The sequence below is a fragment of the Sphaerodactylus townsendi genome, linkage group LG05 (assembly GCF_021028975.2).
Source record: "Sphaerodactylus townsendi isolate TG3544 linkage group LG05, MPM_Stown_v2.3, whole genome shotgun sequence".
NCBI classification, from domain to species: domain Eukaryota; kingdom Metazoa; phylum Chordata; class Lepidosauria; order Squamata; family Sphaerodactylidae; genus Sphaerodactylus; species Sphaerodactylus townsendi.
In genome coordinates, this window is record NC_059429.1 from 73479423 (window position 1) to 73498389 (window position 18967).

General features: G+C 44.7%; 1 protein-coding gene across 1 annotated transcript in view; it reads right to left on the bottom strand.

Moving 5' to 3' along the window:
* Positions 1–4: 4 nt before the first annotated feature.
* The window catches only part of ZSWIM5 (zinc finger SWIM-type containing 5), a 145488-nt gene continuing 126525 nt past the window's right edge, over positions 5–18967 (bottom strand). Inside the window, exons 5-14 of the mRNA XM_048496408.1 lie at positions 17938–18117; positions 16237–16413; positions 14149–14295; positions 13512–13649; positions 10622–10882; positions 9920–10055; positions 8772–8926; positions 3711–3874; positions 3338–3419; positions 5–2427 (exon numbers count right to left, since the gene is read on the bottom strand). Of these exons, the coding sequence (XP_048352365.1) occupies positions 1565–2427; positions 3338–3419; positions 3711–3874; positions 8772–8926; positions 9920–10055; positions 10622–10882; positions 13512–13649; positions 14149–14295; positions 16237–16413; positions 17938–18117 (2303 nt within the window). The 3' untranslated portion in view covers positions 5–1564. The remainder of the gene's footprint in view (positions 2428–3337; positions 3420–3710; positions 3875–8771; positions 8927–9919; positions 10056–10621; positions 10883–13511; positions 13650–14148; positions 14296–16236; positions 16414–17937; positions 18118–18967) is intronic.

An 18967-nucleotide genomic window follows, 5' to 3' on the forward strand; every position in this document is an offset into this window, starting at 1 on the left:
GAGATGGTATGAGCTTCTGCATCCTTTTTATTAAACATCAGGTCAAGAGGTTGTACACACAAAATAAAAAGTCAGACATGAAGAATGATACTTCTGTGGCAACAAATACTGGGTGAGCTGGGTTTGCCTGCCCCTGGGTCCAGTTTTTTTCCCTCCTCTTAAAAGGATTTCTTGAAAAACAAATTTGGAATCAAACAGTAGATAATTAATCCATATTTTCTAAGCTACGCTATCCCAGCCCCTCCCCCTCGACCCCTTTAGAAACTAGAACACACTGGAATAGAGGACACAAAAACACCTGGAATAAGGAAGTCGTTTTTGCTCCCACCCCCTTCCCTTTATTGGACCAAGTTTAAGATAAAACTACTGAATGGTGGTCAAGGATGGAGTGGTAAACAATATGACATTCTGTCTTCAAGAGGGCACCAGCCTCATTGAGTGCCACCAAAGGCAGCCATTTAGTAATGGATTGAAAATAAAGACATACATAAACAATGAGAGCAAACTGTGATTCCTGCTCCCCATTTGCCTGGAAAGAAAGACAGAAACCTTGTCATGTGCATATTCCCAGAGGTATGCAACTCTTGCATGCACCTATCCATACACACATGGAGAAAGGCCAAAAATAGATTATTTACACTATGGGCTCAGCTGTTTCACACGCAGGTTTCTGACTTCCTGGGGTCTTTGTATTCCATATTTGGAACCACAGTACAAACCAACAAGCAAAGACAGGGAGAATACCATGGCTGGCAGCCAGCGGGCCAAGTCTACCCCCTGACAGCCTTGAAATGTTGAGGTGCATCTGGTTCTGCTACTTCCATCTTGGTCTCTTTTTCCAAGGCTGCAAAGTCTTGGTGGTTCTGCATAGGTTCTGGATTTGTCTCCACCTGCCACGTACCACTCACCCTCTTCACTAGCAACGCTGGGGAAAAACCTGAGAAGTGTCCATGTTTCTCATGTTCAGAAATGTTTAGCCAAAAATAATAATAGTGATAATCCCAGCCCATGAAAAGTTTCAAGTATGCCCAAACAAAGAGAGAATAGTTATAAATAATTAGAACTTTACAATTTAATAATTGACACATATACTATTGTATTTACAGTATCATAAATGCTTCTGTTAATTTTAGTAAAGCAATCCCTGAGAATTAGTTGACTTTAGGTTTTTAATTAAGGATCGTTTCTCACACACACAAAAACAGTGAAACTTGCCAATCTTGGCCGGATGTGCTTCTCGCCAGGCCACTGGCTCAAAGCCCAGGTGGCAGTGCAAGAGGCTGAGCCAACATGCTTCGGTCTCTCCTTGGCGGATTTGTTTGCTTTTTAGCCTCCAACTGCCATGCCTTTTGGGAAAGAGGTATTGTATTTCCTGGTTAGCTTTTGGTATTGCTGAGGTGTTTGTGAGTGAGTGGTGGGTGGGAAGCAAACCATTCCTGTCTTGCTGACTTTTGGTTTACGTTCCTGAAGATTCTGGGAATCCCTGCTCAATGGAAAATATAGTCAGTCTTGCCCAGTAAGCATTTGATTCTAACAACAGTGATCATGGGTTCTTATGGAAAACTCATCCAAATCGCTCCCTCACCAGCAACATGAGCTTCTTCTTGCCCTTGTAGATCTGCTTCAGGTTGTCTATGAATTGTGCAAACTGAATGTGGCCATCCTGGGCCAGCAAGAAAGTCTCCCGGGCTTTGCTGAGAAACTCTATGAACTCTCCATAATGCCGGGGGCTGATGTGGGTGAGCCGAGAGTGTGTGGTGTTGATGTAGGCGTTTATTGTAGCATCCAGCAGTTGGCGTAAAGGTGCTTTGTCTGTTGACATCAGTTTCCCAGAGTTTCTGCGGCCAGGGATACCAGCAAGGCCTGGCGCAGTCATGGTGCAGCGCCGCAGGATATCAGACAGCACAGTTGCACAGTGCACACTCTTCACCACTAACGGGATGATGGCTGCCAGCTCATTCTTTCCTAGGGAGTGGCTGAGTGCACAGGCCCAAAGCACGTCATTGATGGCAGGATGCGTGTCCTGGTTATAAGCAAGGTTGAGGTGGGTCATGGCAAGGGATGCCAGTTTGAAGGCCCGCAGTGGGTAGCCCCGATGCTCCATGTACCGTGCGATGGTGAAAAGCTGCGAGTAAGTCATGCCTGTGGAAGCAGCATCTATGACGATTTGGTAAGCGGTCTCAAAGGCAATGTGATCCTTCTCACACAGAGTCAAGGCTGAGAGGGCGCAGTTCTGGGGATCTTTCATGGCACACTGTAGGGCCAAAGTGCGAGCACAGCTGGCCAGTTCCTCTCGCTGGGGATAGTCAAGGCTGAGGCGCAATATGGTATTGTGGGACATTACAGTTGCTGCTACTATGCTGGTAGCTTCAGTGGGAGTAAACAGTGTAAACCAGCTCTGCAAAATGCTGACCAGGGCACGTACACCTGCAACAAAGATGCAAACACTTTTCAGCCATGTTAAAGTAATAATATGATTCTGATTTACTTGAGCTTATGGTGATGACAAACGCTGAACAATTTGTATCCTCTTTAGTCTACACTAATGCTATGAGAACTCTGCTAATTGTTTTGACAGAAACCATCAGGGGTTACATAGGATCACACTAAGTCACTCAAATTCTGGCCTCTTAGCTAAAGTCATCTGAAAAGTATATGCTTTAATTGCCTGATTTTAGTTATGGCTACAAGCTGCCTTTTAAAAGACTTCTAAGCATATCATCTTTAAAGGAACCATTATTTAACATGTTCATTAAAAGAGGTAAAAACAAGAAACACCACGGATCCAAATTTTATATTATTAAACTGAATGGCTAGGGCAGTTTTTAGTGGTTGTCTCCTTTCTTGGTATTTGGATGCTGAGAGACTGAGCCAATAAAATGAGCTATGAAGTAGAGTAGCGAGGAGGGAGAAAAGTGACCCCGCAAGGTAGCGGGAGGGGAGTACAGCACAGGAAGTGGAATGAAGGAAAGGGGAAGCAGAAGAGCAAGGGGGAGGTGAAAACCAGTGTTGGGGGAAACAGAAGGAGAACAGGGAGTGGAAAGAAAAGAATGGGGGGGGGGGTGTGTGAGATGGTCATGGCAGGAAAGGAGATAGACAGGTGGCTGGAGAGCAGAGTCCGAAGCCAGAGGCCACTGAGGGAATCTCCCTGTGAGCTCCTCAGGGGTTCCCACTTGTTACTGTATATAATGGCACAGCATTATCATCTCTTCATGCGTTACAAAGAAAGTGCCTGACTATATCAACCTACAAGTGTAGAGGATCTGTGAAAGACTCATCAGAATGCACAGATTCAGTCTACCATTTGGCTACAGTCACGTTCTCAGGAGGTACCCACCCACTTCAGTGGCACAGGTCACCAGCCATCGCACCATCTCCCTTCGCCTCCAGTTCAAAGTTGAGAGGGTCATGCGCATCACCTGAAGCAGGAGAAAAGTGTGGATAACAATTATTTCCCACAGAGACTGGAAATTGTCTTGCCCTGTAAGCTGTTTGAATGCAAGACTACCTGGGATTCATACCTACGGGTCAGCGTGAGGCCCTGGAAACAAGAGAAACCCAAGTTCATATTTCCATTCCACAATGAAGTTTGTTGGGCCATCTTGGACCAATCATTTAGGATTTTCTGCATATAGGGTATTTTAGAGCATCTGGAAAGCCCCTCCTTTTTCCTAGTGACCACCTACCTTTTCCAGATGCATCTCACTCACCTGCAGCCCTAGCTCCAAGGCTACATTGAGTAGGGTCGTGTCAGAACTGTTGTCAGCAGGAGTGGCAATCTTGAAAGCATCCTGTGCCAGCTTAAAGATCAGAGAGGAAGAATGGATATTCTTCTGAATTGCCTCCAGAACAGTGCGCAGACGCAGCATGTCTCCTGTATGGAGACAGGAAAGGAATTGACTGAGTGCCCTGTTATGCTGCCTATTGTCTGTCCCAGCCTTTTCCTGTCTGCACCATATGTTGTATTCCTCAGTGTTTGAGAACAGCAGTGGTGGAGTCTCTTGGGAGGTTTTTAGAGAGAGGCTGGATGGCCATCTGACAGGAGTGCTTTGATTGTGTGTTCCTGCATTGCAGGGGGTTGGATGCCCCTTGGGGTCTCTTCCAACGCTATGATTATATGATTCAGTGGAAAGTTCTCCTCAGGTTTGCTAGAAAAAAACACTGAGGGCAAAATATATACCGTATATACTCGTGTATAAGCCGACCCGTGTATAAACCGAGGCACCTAATTTTACTGCCCAAATCTGGGGAAAATTATTGACTCGCATATAAGCGGAGGGTGGGAAGCCGGGAGGCAGAGGGAGCTCCTTATTTGGGCAGTGACATCAGGGGGAGTTCTGGGCTTTGTCAAACCCAGCCCAGGAAAGGAGCTCCTTATTTGGGCAGTGACTCCCCCTGATGTCACTGCCCAAATAAGGAGCTCCCTCTGCCTTCCGGCTGGGTTTGACAAAGCCCAGCCAGCCAGGGTGCTGGGATTCCCCCTTCACCCTCCGGGAGGGCAGCAACAAGGCTTCACGGCCCCAGGGAGGTTGTCCCGGCCCCAGCCCTGGCCTCGCTAGAGGCCTGAAGACCCTGCTGGCTGTGGGGGTTCCCCATTCGCCCTCCGGGAGGGCAGCAACAAGCAGCTTCGCAGCTGCATGGAGGTTGTCCCGGCCCCGCCCCAGCCTCATTAGAGCCTGCTGGCTGCGGCTTGTGATTGCTAGAAAATGGTGACTCACATATAAGCCAAGGGGGCTTTTCTTAGCTTTTAAACAGGGCTGAAAAACTCGGCTTATACGCGAGTATATACGGTACACAAGAAGCTTGCTGTATCCTCATAATTCTAATTAACGTATTTTCAAATGATTCATTATTGCTCATATGACCTCACCCCAGAATTCTTCCAATTATGCCCATTCCAAGCCCATGGATCCAGAAAATATTCCAGGGAAGACAGCAGCAGCAGATGATAGTGCCTTTGCTAATCTCACAGGTATCAAACAAGAAAGTAGAATGTGATGTATGAACTCAGTGCAAAATCATATAATTGCTAAGCATTTTGAACTCTAGCCATCTATACTTTAACACAAGAGTAGGATAGACAATCCCCCAGACTTTAGCTGATGCAGTCATAATTAATTCTAGAAAGCCTGAACCTTGTACTGCAGTATGTTTCTTATTTACAAGGAACTACAAGCCCTGAACAGTCACCTACTAATTAAGTCAATAAAGGCAGATATAATTAAAGATGAATGTAGGCTTAAATGTTGCAGTGATTGCATTTATTTGTACTTCTACCACACAATGGCTCTTAAGAGAGGCTACAAACCAAATTTTGGAAGCTTGTGTTGCAACATAAAGGAGACAATTTCAACTGCATTTTCTCCTTTATTAGAGGCTCTGAACAGAACCAGCTTTAGGCCTGGAGATTTAATCCAGAAACACAAGGAGAGGAATGTTTAATGAAGGATCAGGTGTAACACATCATGTATAATCAACCAGTTTAATTGCTGTTCAGGAATACAAAAAAAAATTGGAATCTTCAGCAATGCACCTTTGAGATATTTTATTTAGATAACTAGTCCATTGGATTTTAAAAGCTTTTAGCAGTATGAAAAGAAAAACAAAACCACCCAAAACCTGCACATACATAATACCATAGCAGTGCTTCATATCTTCAATCTCCAAGTCCAACAACAAACACACAATAAAAATCAAAAATTCCAACTACAGAGTCCCTGTTCCTTCAAAAAAGTTTGAGACTATTCACTGATAAACAATATTACTTTCTACCAGTTGAGGACCTTTGAGGGTCCATTCAGACTTAATAGACAGCTTTTCAAAAGGCAGGTATTCTTTCTTAAAGCTCTGAGGAATACAACCAGGTTCTTCCTGCCTGACTTGCTTCCAGCAATGCTACTCTGTGTCAAATCAAAGTTGAGGTCAGAGACCTGGTCAGGCGCTTTGTTTCTGAAGCTTAACCCTTTGGCTTTATTTTACTGGCCTCTGAGTTCTGTTTAGCAGGCAGCAGCCATCTAGCCTAGCTGGGAACTGTGAGGACATGCAGATAGGAAACGTCACTGCCACTGAGCCAGCCCTCAAAGAGGACCACTGCCAAATGCTTCATGAAGAGAACAGAACAGAAAGCAGCGCCAGCTCCCTTGCTGTTGAGGAGAGACTTCTCCATCAACTCAAAAGAGAACAAGGCAGGGTCCCAAGAAGTGCTGACTGTGGCAAACAAGGTATATGGCTTTCAGGAGCACACCACAGTGACTGCTAGGGATGACTGCATCATTTTAGAATTGTACTTCTAAGCATGGACGTAGGTAAGGGGGGGTTCTCGGGTTTGAAACCCCCCCCATTCATGTCAGAAGCTCCGCCCCTCTGTTTGTAGGTTTTTAAAACATTTTAGTGTTTTTTGGGTTTTTGGCCTGCAGGGGGCGCATTGTTTGGGCTAGCAGCACCAAACTTTCAGGGATTGTTTGGGGGACTCTCCTGATGCTACTACCCGGGTTTGGTGAGGTTTGGTTCAGGGGGTCCAAAGTTATGGACTCCCAAAGGGTGTGCCCCCATCCTCCATTGTTTCCAATGGGAGCTAATAGAAGATGGGGGCTACACTTTTGAGGGTTCATAACTTTGGACCCCCTGAACCAAACGTCACCAAACCTGAGATGTATTATCAGGAGAGTCTCTTATTGATATCACCCAGGTTTTGTGAAGTTTGGTCCAGGGAGTCCAAAGCTATGGACTCTCAAAGGGGTGCCCCCATCCCCCATTGCTTCCAATGGGAGCTAATAGGAGATGGGGGCTACACCTTTGAGGGTCCATAACTTTGGACACCCTGAATCAAACTTCACCAAACCTGGGTGGTGTCATTAGGAGACACTCCTAAAGATACCCTGAAAGTTTGGTGCTTCTAGCTTAACAATTGCACCCCTGACAGCAGGCACCCCCCCCCAATTTCCCCAGATTCTCCTTTTAAATCCACCCCCTTCCGCATGGATTTAAAGGGAGAATCTGAGGTCCTCAGTTAGAAGAAGAAGAAGAGTTTGGATTTATATCCCCCCTTTCTCTCCTGTAGGAGACTCAAAGGGGCTTACAATCTCCTTGCCCTTCCCCCCTCACAACACTCTGTGAGGTGGGTGGGGCCGAGAGAGCACTGAAAAGCTGTGACTAGCCCAAGGTCACCCAGCTGGCATGTGTGGGAGTGTACAGGCTAATCTGAATTCTCCAGATAAGCCTCCACAGCTCAAGTGGCAGAGCAGGGAATCAAACCTGATTCCTCCAGATTAGAATGCACCTGCTCTTAACCACTACACCACATTGAAAGTGATGCTGTTTCAGGGTGGGGGATAATCCACCCCAAAACAGCATCACTTTCAATGTTGTTTAACTAGGGACCCCAGATTCTCCCTTTAAGGTGGATTTAAAAGGAGAATTTGGGGTCTCTAGTTTAAACACCATTGAAAGTGATGCTGTTTGGGGGTGGATTCCAGCATCACAGCGGCTGCGGGGGGGGGGGGGGCACTCAGATTTTGCACAAGGCTCCATTTTCCCTCTATGCCTCTGCCCAGAGGGGAGGGGCAGGGCAGAGCAGGGCAGGGCAGGGGAGTCTGCCATCCCCGACCTCGGAGAGCTACTTTTATAAGCGCTAGGCCTGGGGCGGGGCTTGGGGAGGCGTGGTCATGCCCTAGGGGCGGGTGGGGGTGTGGCACCACCACCACCCCCCATAAAAAATCTATACCTACGTCCCTGCTTCTAAGGCTATGCTAGTTCTCAGAATGAACAGCAGTCAACCCAACTAAGGCACCCTAGCCAATTAGCCAGAACACAGAAACAGTCTGACTTGCAACACAAGGGATAGTGCAATCCTATGATGAGTTACTCCTGTCAAAGGCTATTCAAATCAGAGTTCAAACTGGATTAACTCCGCCTTGGACCTCGCTGACAGTGAGTCTCCCTAAACCAAGGAGGTAATCTCCAACATTTCTTCAAATGCAACCAAAAGAAATGGTTTGACTGGCAGCAAATGGGTTCAGCTGGGGTAAATGTAATAGAGGAATACAGAGAGGCAGTCAACCCATCTGGCCCAAAGCAGAGCAGAAAATGTACTTGGGAAGGCAGATCTGAGAGAAACAAAACTTTTTCAAAACCAGTATAATTGGCCCACTGACCTGGACCCGGGAGGACTAACTATCACGGATACAGCACACAGCCTCCCCTATGTTCCAGGGAATGGGGAGGGGCTAGTCTGGGAACACCCCTCACTGCCATATGGGAGCAAGCTTTTGTGTTTAGGAGTCTCATCCACCCAGCAGAGCCAGGCGGACTCAGTATTTAGGAATGCTTGATGCTAACTAAGAGAACAGATCCTCCATGATTAGCAACTAGCTTCTTTGATTTGGGCCAGCAGGAACATATCTGCAGACTGGCTTTATCATTCCTCAAGGCAGTGCAAAGTGGAACAGCCTTTGCTGTGGTCCCTTGACTACAGGAAGGAAATGCTCCTTGTTTCACAATTCCCCCCACCCCCCCGACTCTCTTTACTTCCAAAGACATCAAAGGCCAAAGCAGTCCTTATTCCATTGATTCTCAGTTTCCCTGGGAGTTCTTATCATATTCAACAGCTCTTGGTAATATTTCAAGGACAGAAAAGGCTACCGCTATGGCACTGTGTACTCTGTCAGAAGAGCTGCTATAAGCACTTACTGTGATAGACACATGCTATTTGCCTTTCAATTACAGGCTTTCCTAGTGATCATGTTCAGTGGCACAAAATGTCCTTTACCCACCTTTGGCTGCTGTCAGCATAGTAGAAGCAAGTTCACACTGTTGTGATTCCAAGTGTCCCAGAGTAAACCAGCGTGGGTACCTGCTGGGCACCACTGAAACAATATGGTGAGGGTGTGTGACATCACTGGAAGGAGTAGTCTCTAAAACTGGCAATCTAACAGGAACCAAAACAGCAAATGTCAGACTCGTGCAAAGGCACTTGCCTTTGTGCCTTTTCCCCTATAACATGCTGGTGTGCAACCACACAGAAAATCTCTATAACATATGGATGCAAGACCAGCCTCAAACAAACTTGAAAGGCCACTAGAGAACTGAGGGGTGATTTATAAACTTGCAAAAGAAAAATATAACTTTGGGAACATCCCCCTCTTGTGCCTTTTATGTTAGAGCCAAGCATGGTTTGCATAGCAGTCATCTGGTTTTGCTTAGTGGGGGGGGGGGGGGAGCAGCTCAAGCTCCAGGGCATCTGCTGCAGCTTGGAGCTACCTGCTCACATGTTTGTATTTAAAAGCCTAGGGAATCCAAGGAAAAGGAAGCCATGATTTCCCTCCCACCCAGATGTGCTGGCTAGGATACACAACTGCTACAATACTTGATGGGTCCATGCATTATATTACAGTTTTGCAAATTAGTAAATCTGGAAACAAATGGCAGTAGACTGTCAACAGCGAGCCAACTGATACTCTCTCCCCCATTTCCACAACTGTTCACATTTTGCTGAACTAGCAGTAGCCAAGTGATGTCCAAGGACTCTGTGTCATGTACTAAGGATAGTATGCATGTCCCATTAAGGGAGTACAATTTACCACTCCCAGTTTTGTATTCTCAATCACTATAGGTTTTCAAGATCAGTGAAGATACTGGAATTTTCAGATTTGTTAGAATTTCAAGAAATAAACAAGACTGAATCAAAAGTTCAGCAAGAAGGAACTTAACTGATCCATTAATCAGTATTTTTTACACATTTTACCCTTTAAATGTGAACATGAAACCAGATAATTTCCTTGTAAACCCATCACACACACTGCAATGATATGCCAACTGGGCAGTTTTAGAAAAGAAACATTTAAGACATGTAGCAATCTTTGTCATCCCGTCACAAGCTGCCTATTACTAAAAGGAAGGAAGTGTGATAAGTTGTACCAACCTCATGGAGCGTAGGGATAACTTGTAGGCCAGATCAGCATCATGCGGCAGCAAGGCAGAAAACAGGTACTTGGCAAAGGTGTGCATTGGCACACTTTCACGGTGGATCACCTCACCAAGGCCACTGAAGGGACCACCTGTGCAGGAGCAGAGCCACATCACTGTCTATTCTGCAAGCCGACCCATTCAGTATTACAGAGAGCTCTGTTCACCCAGTCAACAGAAGCTGTAGTGTCCCACATCATTGTTATGAATCTAGGTTTTGGGTAATAAATCCCTGCTAGGCAGAGAAGACGAGCAGCAATTTTTTTCAAAGGAGCAAAGAACTGACTTGTATTCTCCTTCCAAGAGTTTTGGGACAAAGGAGTTGCATTCACCTGGCACTTGGTGCAGGAGGCTGGTAAGGGCACAGGAAGCAGTTCTTGTGGACTTCCCAGTGATCATGGAATTATTATGTTACCATATATCTCCCTGATCTTCAGCATGATGCTCTCAAACTGCATTTCATAATGCATATATTATAGCCACATGGTTCTATTCATGCAACCCCACTGACCTTCGACACCTGACTACACGTTGTGGCCAATGGGAACCATCTAGTTTCTACCGGTTGCAGAATGTATGCTTACTGCTGGGACTCTAGAATTGTTTCAGTGCAAAGCTTCCTTCCTCATGGAAGGCTGACAGCAACAGCACCTCTCACCTTCCAGAAGCAGGATACACTGCTTGCGCAGAGTCTGCACCAACACAGCGTCCAGCTCCAGCTCTTGCAGGCGGGCAATGATCTGCTCCTCGTTGCGCCACACTTTGTCTTGAGCATAAAGGCCCTCTGGCATCACCCGCTGCTGCCCCATCCCCATCAGTGCCACTTCCAAAGCCAGGGACAGGTAGGATCCTTCACCCTCAGGGCAATTGTTGGCCACAGGCACATGCTGATACACTGGAGGCTTGGAATCCCCCGTATCTGGTGGAAAACAGAGTTATTCATGGGATGTGTAGCTACCCTCACTTAGTGCTTTCCTCCTTGCAACATTCACAATCTGATAGGTTCCATCCCTGTCACCCATCTGAAAGAAAACATAATGGCTGTCTCTCAGTGTAGCTCATATGCCCAGATACATTTGCTCAGCTGTACTGAGCTGTACAGGTAAATTTACCAACCACATCCAACATTTGTAAGGAAACCATGAGGAGCATCACAGAATTATCTGGTTCCCATCCGTCGGCTACAGGGTGCATGGGCCATGGAAGTCTTCAAGTTGGCCCCAGGCTCTGGCAGCAATAAGAAACTTTGCTTCTTTCACAGAAAAGGGCTGTTCAGAAAGCAGACAATCCTTGCCTAGGATGCAACTGACTCCCACACTTTCTTTAACATTTCAGGCAAGGTAACCACTTTCTGACCTGGCTTATGAGATATTTCCCACTTTTCCCTTCAGTGACTGAGGTGCTTAAGAAATATGGCAATGTATAAAAGCACTTTCCCTCAGCCCAGTGACTGGCCCACAAGTGAAGCATGCCAGTGGATTTAAACCTTTCTGGGCAAACCCCCTGATAAGGAACACAAAATAAATACTGAGGCAGATTTTAAACTTAAACACAATAAAAGGTTTTATTAACAAAGAGGAGATGAGTAAGGGAAATAAATAACTTGGAGAGATGGAATTGATGAAGCAAATAAGGCAGGAGAAAATATATATACACTAGAGCTTGGAACAGAGATTGCATATTTAGTTTTTCAAGCACAGGCTTAAGAATACTTATTCAGTTTCAGTTTTCAATTACAGTTCAGCTTGGATGTTACATAGTTGTTTCCTAGATGGTACAGTTAGATGGTACAGTTCCTTAAACTTAAGAGGTTCTGGTTAATGACTTCTTCACACACACAGGGTTCTAACATGCTTGGTACATATACTCAGTATCCTCACTCAGCCCACAACTAAACCATAAAACACCCACCATTCACCTTAAATGCAAACAAATCTGGCTCAATTTTTCAGAGTACCTTTAATACCCAGCATGTTAACTATCAACAACTGATACTTGAGAACAATAAAATCTGTCTCAATATTTTCTACTATAATGGCTGCTTGCCTGTCTGGAACTCTTTGAGTCTAGCTAAACGCCATCTAAGTGTGTTACTTAAAATCAGAGCAAAGGAGATAGATCTGATCTCAGTAGAATCAATCAATGCTTGCTAAATTTCACCTTGAAATGACCATCAGAGAGAGTACTCACTTCAACATTTGTTTCACCAGTTATTACAAAAGAACTGTGGAAACGTAGGATTACTCTTAAGAGCAAAGGCATTCTCCCCTCACGGGTTTTTCATAATATTATTGTGTCTCCATTAGTTCTAAACCCCTCAAAAGGGAGACTTAATCCTGATTTGGAATTGCCAAATTACACATCTGCAAACCATAGGAAACTGATGGGCGAAGTTCAGATTTGAGAGGTCAAACCCAGTGATCCCTCTCTTCATTCTATGGCACCGGATCTTAACCATAGTCCAGGGCAATCGGACGACACCAGGAATGGCTTTTTTGAACCAACTAATTTAGAACAGACAACACCTTCTTCGTCTTATGGGAACAAATTCTCTCAAAAGAACTATACATACATTTGCCCTCCTAAGACTCTGCCTGCCTCCACTGTTATGGAAGACCTCTGCATCCCTTCTCAGTTGGCTCCTCAACATTCCTTAGAGTTACCTCAGATGGATTATGAGTTGGACTTTCATCTCTTTAAAGACTTGCAATTGGGATCTCAACAGGATACAAAGGGAAAAACCTGGGCCCAAGAGCTGAGCGAACTGATGGAGAAACCTCACCCCTCAGCTTCTTCGGCAATTAGATCTTCACCAGATGGAGATATAGAAGGAATGGAGATCATTGAAGTGCACAATAATGGAGACTCCATAAAACACTCTGCTGAGGAAACACAAAGCAAAACCCAATACCCCAGACTAATTGGTATCCAGGAATTCTTCCCTGGCTAGAAGATACTCCTTTCTGGTTTATATCTATGTGGCCCTTCAGCTTGGCCCATACAATAAATCTTAATAAACTCCTCCACCAGTTCTCGCAGCCTATATATATTATTGCTTTCACCATAGCTCACAGGCTGATAATAGTAGAACCAGCTACACACTTTGACTACTCCCCTTAGAGATGTTATTCTTTAAAACTAGGTAAAGGAAACAGGTCTCATTATCAGAAACTCTAAAATCCAAAAACCTCTCAAATTGCTCTGTCATGGAATTAATTGCCTCCCCTTCATCAAGCCATATAGGCCAATCAGAGTGCAGGATGCCACAGCCAATCAGGTGGCTTCTCCTGTTTCAGGCCTTTAGGCCTCCTTCTGCATGCAAACAATGCTTTGCTTCACAGAGACCTGAACTTTTAAAATTAACTTTTCTACTGCAGTCCATCACATTGGGATACCCAGTGCTCACCAGCTGAACATTGTGCATAATTCTAGTATACAACAGGAGAAACCTATGGATTTTACTTTTGGAATGGAAAGTTGCAAAGGCACAGAGAAACTCTGCACTGGGTTTAGGGCTTAACAAACTGGGCTGCTAATTATTTCCATACCTGAGATTTCAAGACAGTTTTCATCTTGTACTTGACAAGCTTCTGTCAAAGTGAGAAACAAGCAGCCAATGGGGTTGAGGGGATGCCCCACCCAGCTTTCCAGATTTGTGATGGTGGTTGTTCCTCTCTGCAGGAGTTCTGAAGTAAGGGAAATAAAACAAAAACCTCACAATAATTGTTCGTTTTCACTTAGTATGTGAACACATTCCCATGGTTGTAAAGTTACTGCCATAAACATACCCTATCCATTACATATTTTTTGCCGCCAAGTCGCAGTTGACTTATGGCAACCCCACAGGGTTTTCAAGGCACGAGACAGAGATGGTTTGCCATTGGCTGCCTGTTCACAGCAACCCTAGATTTTCTTTGTGGTCTCACGTCCAAATATTAACTAGGGATGACCCTGTTTAGCTTTTAATATCTGACAAAATTAAGCTAGTGTGGGCTGTCCAGATCAGGGCATCCATTACATGCACTTGTGAAAATACTGCTCTAAAAAAACAACAACCCCAGTATGGTCTGGCCTTGCATTTCCTGTTTTTTTGGAAGAGCTCTGGATAATGACCAGTTGGTACTGCTGTGTCTCGTACACCCACAAAACTACCCATCAAGAAGATCAACAAAAGAATGCCCAGACCTTTCTTTTGATGCTTATATATCTCAAGCTGCCTCTGCTGCTGCAATCTCAAGGTGTTGATTATAGCCACAGTCAGACGGAGTGCTTCCTTAGGGTATCCATGGGATCGAAGAGCATCAACCCGGGCACAGGCTGTAGGGACATGCTCTGGGGCATAACATAAAACACAACATGCAATTAAGCTCCAAATATAAGTATGACAGTAGTACCGTTTGTGCAACAGATCAGTTCAACCGATCTCAAGAGTTGGGGGTTCAACTGGTGTTTATGAATATGTTCTGGTCTGTTGCTGATTTGGCCTAGAGTTGAAATAGAAATTACTGGGGCGGGGGAGGGGGGGACACACAAGGAAAGATACACTAAATATTTAAAAAATGAATCGATTTAAAACTTCAGCGTTTATCAGAGAAGTATAGTACATAAACTAGTATCAAATCATAATTAACATAATCCACATGGACAGATTGTGATTTCTAAACTACACTTTTTGTTTGAGAAACCTTGAATTTTTAACCAGTTTATAGTATCTTTATCTTTAGTTGCTCTTTCCTGGTATCCCCCTTTCTTGGTTTCTGTTTCTTTCTCTGCTTTGGGTTACTCGAGTACGTTTTTCCACCGCCTTTTTAATGCAGAAATATCATGTGGTATATATCCCAGACAGGCTAGCTTTCTATGAACTGGATTTTTGCTTTGTTTTTGCTTTGACATAAGGGAACATTCAAATATGAAGTTCCTCACCTGCAGTCCAAAATGGCAAAGACCCAGGTGGGTTATATTATGTGACACCATTAATTTTTGTGCAATATTACAACATTTAGAAGCTGTTTCGCCCTGATGGATGATTCCGATGTGCAGAAACAGAGCATCATATAGGTCCTTCAAACTGCGGGTAGAGGATTACATGTCTGAATGTTCCTCCTGTAGGTAAGGACTCCATGCACATGGAAAGTAGTTGTATAAAGGAAAGGGAAGTTTTAGTGTAGCCTTCTCCCTGCCATGCCATATTTCTGAGTGAAAAGAGGCATTCTCCTTTCACAAAGAAAAAATATAGCTGGAGATTTTAGATGATGGTCCTTCTGAACTTGCCATAATCCCTTTCTACATTTTTCCTTGCCAAGGAAACAGCTGCAACTTGTAATGTAACTTCTATTGAGCTTTGCAAAGGTTTCTGCACTGGAATATTTATACATTAAGTGTGTGCTTTCAATTGTTTGTGGTGATCGTATTACAAGAAAACTGGTTACCCTGCATGCAGTACAATTGTGCTGCACATAATATCATCAGTCCCTGTTGGTTCTTCTCCACCTGAAATCCTAGTTACTGTGGAAAGGATTATGACTCTGAGAGAGAAGTCATAAGCAGGGACAGACGACACACACTGGATGGAAAGCAACTTAGAGCTCACTCCTCTACAAATGTCCCTAACCCTAAAACAACCATTTTCCACAAGGAATTCAAGTGCAGCTATATTCTCTTTCCGCTCCCTCAAATTCCCTGCTAGTTCACTAAGGACTATTCAAGGCCACCTTTGAGCTCCTGAGAAGACAACTTAAGGCAACCTTATCCTCACAGAAGCAGAGGGAAGGGCACCATATTGCAGTAATTGGAGTATTCAGTATATGTTTTAATCTTGCATAACTTATTGATGTTCAATGCTCTGAACCCCGCTTGACAGGGGAGAGCAGTTTAAAAATCGAATACAACAACAAACATTTCAGAAAATAATTTGGAGTATGTGTTTATCAAATCAAGAAAATATTCAAATGTTCCCACCAAATCAAGAACAATCCATGGCTGTTTTGATCTCCTCTAGGAGGTGCTCTAAGACGAGAGCATGGGGTCCATGGGTGTTTCTGCCCAGCCCCTCTGGCAGTCTGACCTCAGCTGCTTTGTAGAGAGTTCTCACACACTATATTCCTCCTCCTCCCCCCCCCCTCCTCTTCAGTGCAGGAAGAGGCTCCAAATTCAATTTGTGCAGCTTTTGCTTAAGCAAACACAATATTATTTCTCCTTCATCATACTGGAATCCTCCCACTAGTGTGCACTGAGCAGAGGAATAAGGGCTACTACCAAGAAAAATAAGCTTACCCAACCATAATGGCTGTCCTTGCAAGTTGAAGAGAAGGCCCTCACCCTCCCTTTGAAAAGAAGGAGAGATGTAGAAGTCACTGCTGATTATTCGCTGGAGGTGACTATCCTGCCAGTGCAGGTCACAGCCTTCAATGGCACGAGTGAACACGGTGCGTCTTGGCCTTGCTAAGGAGTCTAAAGGGAAATGAGCATAAGAGGTTCATCTGCTATGGCTTGTGGCCTCCTATTATCCTTCATGCTAGCTTGGCTAGTTCTCAACGTTTGTTGCACTAAGGCAGACTCCACATGGGCCAAAAACAGCGATGTGAAAACGGTGTAAACCCTTTTACACTGTTTGAAACCATTTTACACCATTTTCATACTGCTGTTTTTGGCCCATGTGGAATTCACCTAAGTGTGGTGTTCCCATACACCAAAACTGAAACTACCACTCACTGAAAGGTTGGGGAGAGAAAGATGAAGAAGTGGTGCCATGTAACATGCTAAAAATGTTACCCTGTAAGCAACAACAGTGCTGTTTTGCTGGCACAGGAACTGTTAAGTGGGGGCCATCCTGAAGAGCTCTTGAGATCCTGAAGGCCAGCCATACTCACATCAAACGTTCTAGATGCCATGTTTCTAGACACCAAGATAAAGCCATAACCAGAAAACAGCACATTTTAAGGGAAGCCCTCCCATCCTCCACCACGATTTCTAGTAAGCAGAGGCTCAGGACTTCTGTGCTACAAGAAGGTCTCAGGTTTGATTCTGAGTTTCAAAGGATCTCAAATACAAGATATTGGAGAAGACCTTTCTTTGCTTGAGAGCTGCTGCCAGTCAAAGTACAGAACATACTGAACTGGGCAAGAACTGCTCAGGATTGCAATGCAAAAAAGTGGTAAGTCTACTGAAGTTCTGGCCAGGGAGAGTGAGAGATTGATCAGGGCACAACAGAACATAGGAGATAACTGAAGAGACCGCAAATATCACCCCATTTCCGGAGCTGCCGAAGCCAGCAGGCCTTCTCTTCTAGTGTACAGTGAGGATTTAACACAATGCACACCCACAGGGCCCCTACAAAAATTAATCAGGTGAAAAAATACATCAGGAGTTAAGTGAATGCCACCTGACATGAGCATGCAACCAGCCTCCATTGCTGCCTCCATGCCTGTAAAAGTATTCAACAGTTCCCCTTCAGTGAGACAGGTTAATCTGAACATATCTTGTAATTACCGGTAGTAGTAAAGAGCAAGGTAAGAAACTTACATAGGGCCTTTCCCCACTTACCGTAAGCCCCGCGCTACTCTCCTCATGTAGCACGGGTCCCGGGGCACTCCCCACGACAGGGGCAGCAACAGCGCAGCCGCCCCGAAGCTGCCGCTGTCGCGCCCCCTCAGCGCACGGGATCCCTGGCGCTGGAGAAAACGGCGTGGGGACGCCTGGGCGCGCACCAGGGATGCCGCGCACTGAGAGCAGCGCGCGTCATAGGGGGAATCAGGGTGAGTGGGGAAATGGCCATAGTTCGAAGTTCATCCTGTTATACTTTTAACATCACTCAAAGATATCCAGAGGTCTACCACCTGGCATGCAGACACAATGATGGGATATTTCTTATCTAAACAATCTTAATATGCACGTGAACTTGAAATATTGCAAGACTAGAGACAGCCAGTGTTGCAGCAGAGATCAAAATGTTCAACTGCCCCCCCCCCCTTTTACCTTGCCGGTGGGTGGAGCTCTGTGTAAGTGCACTGGTGATGTTGGGAAGTTCGTTGCCATAATTCCCATCTTCCAAAGGGCAAACATCCATATCACCCCATTTCCGGAGCTGCCGAAGCCAGCAGGCCTTCTCTTCTAGTGTACAGTGAGGATTTAACACAATGCACACCCACAGGGCCCCTACAAAAATTAATCAGGTGAAAAAATACATCAGGAGTTAAGTGAATGCCACCTGACATGAGCATGCAACCAGCCTCCATTGCTGCCTCCATGCCTGTAAAAGTCTCACAAACATCCACATCACATTTCAGAGAAATGCATGGAACCCCAGAAGGAAAAATGATAAAAGAAAATTACATTAAATAAAGTTAAATTACATTGATAAGACATAAATGCAGAGGCAGTGGTTGAATAGGCATCTGAGATGGTTTCTGATTTTCAGGACAAATTTCTGTTGAGTTGCATAACAAAGCCAGCTTAAAATTATGCCAGCAAACACAAGGTCAAAATTCAAACAATAGCCTGATTTTTACCCTGCCTATGTCTGCTTTACTTGTGTCAGCAATTTCAGAGAACAATTTCATCTGCCATTGTTCTTCAGTCTATTTGTATTCAAGATATTTTTTACTTTAATTTCCCCAAACTATTCCAGAGACAACTTCAAAAGTTCTTCATAGCATTTTGTTCCCATAATACTCCTGAGATCACACAAAGCTGCCATTAAAATAAGTTCTTACTAGAATGGTAAGTAACACTGCTCATTAGATATCATGGGAAGCTTCTACAGGGAGGTTTTGCTGTGGTTTGGCATCCAAACCAGGGCAGGATTTTTTGGAGCATCCACACATTGTACCCCCTTAACAATATACTTCCTTGTTTCCCTCCCATCTTTAGCAAACCTGTTTTGATACAATGAAAAGATCACAGTCAAATGTGTTTTTTATTTCATTTTTCATTTATTGGATTTGTATCCCCCCTTTTCCTTACTGCACTCACGTTCAGGGTGGCTAACAGCGTAAAAATGAATAAT